The sequence below is a fragment of the Calonectris borealis genome, unplaced genomic scaffold, assembly GCF_964195595.1.
Source record: "Calonectris borealis unplaced genomic scaffold, bCalBor7.hap1.2 HAP1_SCAFFOLD_49, whole genome shotgun sequence".
NCBI lineage: Eukaryota > Metazoa > Chordata > Aves > Procellariiformes > Procellariidae > Calonectris > Calonectris borealis.
In genome coordinates, this window is record NW_027441458.1 from 814,888 (window position 1) to 823,912 (window position 9,025).

Sequence of the window (9,025 nt, forward strand, 5' to 3'; positions counted from 1 at the left end):
AGGGTGCTCACGAGCCATGTACAGGACAACCAGGGGATCAGGCCCAGCCAGCACGGGTTCATGGAAGGCAGGTCCTGCTTGACCAACCTGATCTCCTTCTATGACCTGGTGACCCGCCTAGTGAATGAGGGAAAGGCTGTGGATGTGGTCTACCTGGACTTCAGTAAAGCCTTTGACACCATCTCCCATGGCATTCTTCTCGAGAAGCTGGCGGCTCACGGCTTAGAGAGGTGCACTCTTCGCTGGGTAAAAAACTGGCTGAACGGCCGAGCCCAGAGAGTTGTGGTGAACGGAGTTAAGTCCAGTTGGTGCTGGTCACGAGCGGTGTTCCCCAGGGCTCAGTACTGGGGCCGGTCCTGTTCAATATCTTTATCAACAATCTGGATGAGGGGATCGAGTGCTCCCTCAGTAAGTTTGCAGATGACACCAAGCTGGGCGGGAGTGTTGATCTGCTGGAGGGTAGGAAGGCTCTGCAGAGGGACCTGGACAGGCTGGATCGATGGGCCGAGGCCAACTGTATGAGGTTCAACAAGGCCAAGTGCCGGGTCCTGCACTTTGGCCACAACAACCCCAGGCAACGCTACAGGCTTGGGGAAGAGTGGCTGGAAAGCTGCCCAGAGGAAAAGGACCTGGAGGTGCTGGATGACAGCCGGCTGAACATGAGCCAGCAGTGTGCCCAGGTGGCCAAAAAGTCAACGGCATCCTGGCCTGTATCAGAAATAGTGTGGCCAGCAGGAGCAGGGAGGTGATTGTGCCCCTGTACTCGGCACTGGGGAGGCCACACCTCGACTACTGTGTTCAGTTTTGGGCCCCTCACTACAAGAAGGACATTGAGGTCCTGGAGCGTGTCCAGAGAAGGGCAACAAAGCTGGTGAAGGGTCTGGAGGACAAGTCTGATGAGGAGCAGCTGAGGGAAAAGGGACTGTTTAGCCTGGAGAAGAGGAGGCTGAGGGGAGACCTCATCGCACTCTACAACTACCTGAAAGGCTTCTGCCACTCATTCCCTGTTAGGCTCACTTCGGCCTCCAACACAGTTAACTCTTGGGATCCCCCTGTCATTCCAGAAATACAAATGGGTTCTGCCCCTTTAGAGCTTGATGGCATCAGGGTGCACTGTGCACCGGTGTCTACGAGAGCCTTATACTCCTGTGGGTCTGATGTGCCAGGCCATCGAATCCACACAGTCCAGTAAACCCGGTTGTCCCTTTCCTCCACCTGGCCGGAGGCAGGGCCCCTCCAGTTCTGGTCATAGTATCCATTTCTCACTTCTTGCAAACGCGAGTCAAGAATTTCTTCTTTACAATGCAAAGTAAGATCAGCCTTTCTACTCTGTCTGGGGAACCGTTCATTGGAAACTGGACCATCGTGAGACAGGTTTTTCCTGAAAACCGGAGCAGCATTTTTCCTGGGAGAACCCCCTTGTGTCATTGTTTTTCCTTGCAACTCACATACCCATGCCTCTAGGGTCAAGGTAGGTTTTCCATCCCACTGCCTCATGTCCTCTCCGTGGTCACGCAGATGAAACTGCAGGGTGCCCCGAGGTGTGTACCTTCTATATCCTCTCTCTCAAGCAGAAGAACACTGACTCCTAATGGCTGAGATACTGGTCCGTACAGGTGGAGAATAGGACATATCCTCTTTGAGTTGCTGGACCTCCCGGGACAGTTTCTCCACAGCCGAGACAAGGGAGGAGGAGACAGTTTCTTTGTATTCCCGGAGTCTGCCAACCACGTCATCCACCGTTGGTGCTTCTTCCTCTTTCCAGCACAGTACCGCCAATGAACTGGTATGCGACGCTGGTGCGCTCCGTACCAACTTCCGCCACATGGGTCGTGTGCACTGGACTTCATCTGGATCTGTGGGCATTTGGTCCTTGTCCAGATCACTATAAACCACCTCCAGCACGCCTAGTTCTCTCAGGTACTGGATACCTCTCTCCATAGTGGTCCGTTTGCCTAGGCGATATAGAACATCTTCCTTGAAGGGATACCTTTCCTTCATGCCTGACAGCAGTCACCTCCAGAAGCTGAGGGCTTGTGCCCCTTTTCCAATTTCTTTGTCAATGCCCCCTTCCCTAGCAAGGGATCCCAACTGTTTGGCTTCCTTCCCCTCTAATTCCAGGCTACTGGCCCCATTATCCCAGCATCGGAGCAGCCAGGTACAACATGCTTGCCTGGACGGCGGCTGAAATCTTTCTGCATATCTTGCAACTCATTCAGGTGTAGGGATCGGGTGGTTTCCATCTTGTTGATGAGTTCTTCCTCTTCCTCCTCCTCTCCTCGTGATGGCCCTGCTTTTCCATCATCCCTTTCCAAACGACCTGACTTTCGCTTACAAGATTTCTTCTTCTGTACAGGGTCGATGGATACCAGCGACGGTTGGTCCTCTAGTTCAGCTGTAGTACCCGTCATGATGGTTTGGGTAGCTGCAGAGCCTGTTGCGGTGGCTGGAGTAACTGCAGTGACTGTTGCAGGGGTTTGAATAGCCACAGTGGTTGTCGTGGGCATTGAAGTAGCCGCAGTGCCTGTCGTGGGGGTTTGAGTAGTCACCGTGTCTGTTGCCGGGGTGATCTCTGGACAGTATTCCTGAAGAGTTGTTTAACCCTAAACAAGACCTGAACCACATTCAGGAGCCATAGCAATATGAACATGCTCGTTTGAACATCCCAAGGATACTCAAAATTCTCAGGAAATACTGTGGACATCTTCATGAAGAGGATAGAAGAAAAAGGACTTTCTGAAGATATGGGAGGAAAGATGAACAAGTGGGAGAAAGTGTCCCATCCTGTCTCCCTCCTAAATTCATTCTCAGAGCACAAAAAAGTCCAATTACTAATAATTTTTCTAAGAGGTGGTTCCCAAAGTACAGAGATGACGGCAGTGCTGGGTACAGATCCCAGATTAGACTTACAACCAATGATTTTATCACATCATAAAACAGCAGCAAAATGATAATCTGGCCCAGTTCCAAATAGCGATAAACAGCACAACCGGGAACAGATACTACAAGCAAGGTATTACATAACCCAACATTGAGACCCAGCCCCACAACTTTGAGAGCCAATAAATCAACATTGTGACCAATCAATATAATGAATGCTTATAACAATTTTGCCTTAACACGCTTTGGTCAGATCTATCGCTATCTCAACCCTTCGAGCCCCACGTTGGGCGCCAAAAAGGACTGTCGTGGTTTAACCTGGCAGGCAGCCAAACACCACGTAGCCGCTCGCTCACTCTCCCCCTCCGCAGTGGGACGGGGAGAGAATTGGAAGGGTAAGAGTGAGAAAAACTCATTGGTTGGGATAAAGACAGTTTAATGGAACAGAAAAGGGAAAATAATAATGGTAATGATAGAATATACAAAATGAGTGATGCACAATGCAATTGCTCACCACCCGCGCTGACCGATAACCAAGTAGCGATCGCTACTTCCTGGAACACGCCTACCATTCACATACTGAGCGTGACGTCACATGATATGGAATACCCCATTAGCCAGCTGGGCTGGCTGTCCTGGCTGTGCTCCCTCCCAGCTTCTCCCAGAGCATGGAAGCTGAAAGCCCTTGACTAGCAGACTACTTAGCAACAACTGAAAACATCAGTGTGTTATCAACATTCTCCTCATACTAAATCCAAAACACAGCACTAGGAAGAAATTTAACTCTCTCCCAGCCAAAACCAGGACACCTGGGCATCTACCTGGCTGCCCTGCTGGGCAATGGCCTCATCATCACCGCCATAGCCTGCGACCACCGCCTCCCCACCCCCTTGTACTTCTTCCTCCTCAACTGCTCTGTCCTTGACCTTGGGCTTCATCTCCACCACTGTTCCCAAAGCCATGGCCAATTCCCTCTGGGACACCAGGGCCATCTCCTACTCGGGATGTGCTGCACAGCTCTTTCTGTTTCTCTTCTTCCTTGGAGCAGAGTGTGCCCTTCTCACCATCATGGCCTATGACCGTTACGTTGCCATCTGCCAGCCCCTGCACTATGGGACCCTCCTGGGCAGCAGAGCTTGTGTCCACATGGCAGCAGCTGCCTGGGGCAGTGGGTTTCTCAATTCTTTCCTTCACACTGCCAATACATTTTCACGGCCCCTCTGCAAGGGCAATGCTGTGGACCAGTTCTTCTGTGAAATCCCCCAGATCCTCAAGCTCTCCTGCTCACACACCTACCTCAGGGAACTTGGGCTTCTTGGGTTTAGCCTTTGTCTAGCTTTTGGGTGTTTTGTTTTCATTGTGGTGTCCTATGTGCAGATCTTCAGGGCTGTGCTGAGGATTCCCTCTGACCACAGACGGCACAAAACCTTTTCCACGTGCCTCCCTCACCTGGCCGTGGTCTCCCTGTTTGTCGGCACTGGCATATTTGCCCACCTGAAGCCCCCCTCCATCTCCTCCCCATCCCTGGATGTGGTGGTGGCAGTTCTGTACGCGTTGGTACCTCCAGCAGTGAACCCGCTCATCTACAGCATGAGGAACAAGGAAATCAAGGATGCCCTGTGGAAACTATTTGAATATGTGCTACTTCAGATTATAAGGTCCTCGTTATCCCACTAGGGCTCCCACAGTATCTCAGGAATAACCAGGACTAACTTTTCTTCAGATGTGTCTTTATGTTTCCTTTGTGGTTACTTTTTTTGTTTGTTTGTTTGATTTATACCTGTGTTAATATTTTTCTTGGCCTCCTACCTGTCTTTTCTTGACCCAAAGACCTCATGTACATATGGATCCAGGCTCCCCGTTCAGATAAACTCAACAAAGAAACCAGTAGAAAATTCTTTGATTCAGCTCCCATCTCTTCACCTCTCCTCCAGCATGGCCAGTGCAGGGTCACCCCATGGCCCCAGGGCACCGCAGCCCCCTGGCTCTGCAGAGGAGAACGGCGAGCTTGGGGCCTTGCAGGGAGCGTGGACAGGGAGACAGGACCAGCCGGGCAGGCCAGCACAGACATGCTCACCTGGGGAAAGGCTCTCTGGGGAGCAGGGATGACTCTGGAGAAGAGCAAGGGAGCATTTCTGTGCCTGCAGGGAGGAATCCGTGAGACGGAGAAACCTTTTTCTGGAGGCGCCCACCCGGGGCAGGCTGCTCTGTCCCCTGGCCAGGACTCTTGTGCTGGCCTGGGGAGAGGGGCTGACAGTGATGGGCACAGTCAGTCTGTGGTGGGCATCTCCTGCACCAGAGAGCAGGATTCATGGAGTCATAGAATCATAGAATCATTGAGGTTGGAAAAGACCTCTAAGATCATCGAGTCCAACCGTCAACCCAACACCACCATGCCCACTACACCATGTCCCTAAGCGCCTCATCTACACGTCTTTTAAATACTTCCAGGGATGGTGACTCCACCACTTCCCTGGGCAGCCTGTTCCAAGGCTTGACCACTCTTTCAGTAAAGAAATTTCTCCTAATGTCCAATCTAAACCTCCCTTGGCGCAACTTGAGGCCATTTCCTCTGGTCCCCCAGCCTCTCCCATCACCATTTCCAGCACTGGCAACCCACCCCAGTTTATGGGGATGAGGTTGGCTTTGTGGCCATCTCCTTCCTCCTGCTGGTCTCAGTGCCTGTGTCGGGGGAACAGCCGGCCCTGCCCCAGCCTCTCTTCTTGCCCAGACCTTGGCAGACCCCAGAGCAGGGCTGTCGCCAACCCCTGTGTTGGACATGGCTGGGGCTGGGCAGGGGCCAGGAACTGGGGGAGGCTGCCGAAGCAGGAGGGTGGGGCACTGAGGGCTGTCAGAGGACTGTGCTGGGGGACACCTCCCCACCCCGTAGGTACCTGCTCCATGGGGTTCCTTCTCTGCAGAGCCGTAGGACCATGTGTAGGTGTGGTGGTGCATTCATACCCCCCCTTTCTTCCCTGGGCCACTTGCTGATCTCAGAAATTCCCATGAAACCTCAGCCTTGGTGTATTGAAGTCTGGCGGTTGAGCACTCCTTGACTGTATCAGAAACTCTGCACAGCTGAGGATGGGAACATACTCCTACTGCCTGGCCCAGGCGTCCAGTAGAACAACACCGAAACCTGGAGAGTTTTTTAGTAATTACCACCTGGGACTGTGGCCAGGATGGAAATTTACGGATGACTAAAGCCAACCATCTTGCGAACCTATAAACGCTGGTCCTAAGTGAGGCCCTTGGAGCTCTCCTGGACCGCAGCCGCTGCACCCAGCATCTCCCTCGGAGTGGGATGCCTTCAGAGCTTGCAATCTTTCGGGCCTGCGATATTCGGAGGACCGTTGGGTCCTGGGTGAGTCCCTTTTGAAGCTCAACCCTTCGCCCGTTGAGAGGGAATGCCTAGACATTCGACGTGAATATTTCTTCACTGACATCGAGGGGAATTTTTAACACGTATACCTTCTGTATATTTTTATATATATATATATATATGTTTCTCTGTGTGTGTGGACTGATAGTAAGCATAATCTGTAATTAAGTTGTGATTGTAGTAGACTTACTAAGTCACTTTGCAAATATTGAATTAGTTAATGATTAAGCGTTACTAAAGTTTGTAAATGATTAGTTGATAATTAAGTGTTACTAAATTGTGAATGAAACCTAGACTGCTGCCAAACACATATAGTCCCTCAAATATAAACCCGTAGATGATTTTCCTTTATCTGTTTCATCCGTGTAATAAGTAATAGAGTGAACCTTGCCATCGAATTCTGTTAGGTCGCACCTTTATAAATCTCTATGAAAATCATTTTCTGCTGATATCTTTGATTGTGATTCTTTAAGCGGCCTCTAAACCGCTCATTCGCGACAGTAGGGCAGTATGGCTGGGCCATGCCAGAGGCAGGACACTGCCAGGGACACGAAGCAGCCGTTAGGAGGTGAAAGCAAGGGCAGGCTACAGAATAGGAATTGATATTTATTGCCTTTGGTGCACAGGTGTGCTTTTAGGAAAGGCAAACCTCAACTGGAGTTGGTGAATCGTCCTGTGTTTTATGTGACCAGCTAAGACAAGTCAGGTGACATCTCCTCCACTTGTTTGACTGTAAGGGGAGGCTGGGAGGCACCGCCTCAGATGGCTCTACATTGCCCCTGAAGCTCATTGCAGCCAGTTTTAACCATCTCAAAGGCCAGTATCTGGACTCTGAAGCTCCTACTTGTAGGTTTTGGGCATCAGAGGAACTGAATCCCACCTGTGACTATTTAATACCTTCCCAGTGTTTGTGGACAGCAAGGAGTTTCTCCTGGTGCATTCCCATGTCCCATGGACTCCACCTGGGATTTGTCTCCCCTTGATTCAGACAATCCCTGTTTGGGTGCCTCTCCACTCTTGCTTGTACAGGCTCCTCTTAGAGCTGACAGTGGTTCTTGACCCTCCTTCAGTGTAATTTATCCTCACAGCACTTTTAAATCACTTGCTTCCTTCCTTCTGGGCCTCCAGGCACCTTATGAGCCCCCCCACAGCCTGAGTATTAGCTCACTCCTGGGCTCTTCTTTCCAGGTGAACCCCCTCCAAGTTGAATTCCCAGCTCTGCTTCTGAGTCTACTTTGGTCCAAGGCGAAAGTATGGATGAACCCAGGCAAGGTTCACTTACCTCCGCAAGTATGCCAGTGCTGTCCTGGAAAGCTCTGCACTGCTGTGCACACCCACTCTTCTTCAGGCTGTGCCTCAGTGCACACACCATGAAATCTTCTGCGGCACGCTATGAAAAACCTGGCTGGGAATAATACATCACATGCAACTTCTGGGAAGGTTGAGCTGCCAAAGCAAGCCTGCAGATGATCCCCGTGGTGTCTCCAGGCCACAGGGGCAGCCCATGGCATTCGAAGGAGACCTGGGCAAGGAGCCACATGCTGCTTGGTGTCAGGTCTGCTGGAGAGGAGACAGGGCTGAGCAGGGTGTCCCTGAGTGTGGCCTGCCCTCCTGCCTGCGCAGCCGCTCGGCTGGCTGCAACAGAGGTGTCCTCACAGCCAGCACCCAGACGGGTCCCTTCCACCTGCCTCACCCCTCCCGTTTTTGACACAGGCAGTTGATGACTGACGAGGGCTGGACTCTTCCTCGCAAACAAGGCAGAACTGGATGAGGATGTCAATGGTAAGGGCAGCCATGGCTGCAGTGACCATGGCCGAGAGAGCAGATTCCAGCTTGTTCAGCATCTGCTTGGCAGGATCCTGGAAAGCCAAGCTCCATGGAGCCCTCTTGACTTTGCAGGGGCAATAGCATCAAAGCCCAGGAAGAGTCCAACGTTCTGGGAGTCAGTCAGGGCCTGGCTGGAGGCTGGTGGGACGAACAGGGACTCCTTGGATAAAGAGTTCAAACAGCAAAAGGCGGTGCAGAGGGCGTGGCAGGGGAAATAGGTCACCCAGGAGGCCGATAGACACATGGCCGTGGGTGCAGGGATGGACGCAGGAAAGCCAAAGCTCAGCTGGAGCTGGAACTAGCAAGGGATGGGGAGGGCTACCAGAGGGGCTTCTCTAAGTACACTGGCAACACAAGGAGTCAGCTGAAGAAAATATAGTGTCGTGGCTCAGTGGGGCAGGACATGGAGTGATAAAGACCTGGAAAAGGCTCAGTGAGGAACTCGCTGCCTTTTTTTCCATCCTCTTCTCCTGGTAAGATCTGCTCCCAGACCTCCCTGGCCCTCGACTCTCCTACCAACATCTGTGGTGGCAAAGCTGCATCCATGGCAGAGGAAGATGTGTCTGGGGAGCACTTACGCCATATGGGCACACACAGGTCCACGGGACCAGAGGGGATGCAGCCCAGGTTGCTGGGGGAGCTGGCTGGTATCATTGCAAGGCTGCTCTCGATCGTCTTTGAAATGTCAGGGCAAAGAAGGGGTTCCCTGAGGACTCGAAAAAGACAGACATTGCATCCATTGTCAATCAGGGCAAGAAGGAGCACCCAGGGAACTACAGGCTGGTCAGCCGCATCTCAGTCCCTGGGAAGGTGATGGACCAAATTCATTTGATAAATTCCTTTTGCCCACTTCCAGCGGCTCTTGCTATCTGAGATGCCCTGGGGTAGCTGACATACCAATATGCTGCTTGGAAACCTCTCCCAGGACCTATGGGA

General features: G+C 51.9%; 1 protein-coding gene across 1 annotated transcript; it reads left to right on the top strand.

The window, feature by feature from the left end:
- The first annotated feature begins 3,948 nt into the window (after nucleotides 1-3,948).
- LOC142076419 (olfactory receptor 14J1-like) lies at nucleotides 3,949-5,024 on the top strand. Its single transcript, XM_075138720.1, has one exon. It carries the CDS (start codon nucleotides 3,949-3,951, stop codon nucleotides 4,555-4,557), a length of 609 nt encoding a protein of 202 aa, XP_074994821.1. The 3' UTR covers nucleotides 4,558-5,024.
- Nucleotides 5,025-9,025: the final 4,001 nt, after the last annotated feature.

Excerpts from the sequence above, each read along its gene's own strand:
- LOC142076419 (XM_075138720.1), top strand. The coding sequence starts at position 3,949 with ATGGCCTATGACCGTTACGTTGCCATCTGCCAGCCCCTGCACTATGGG.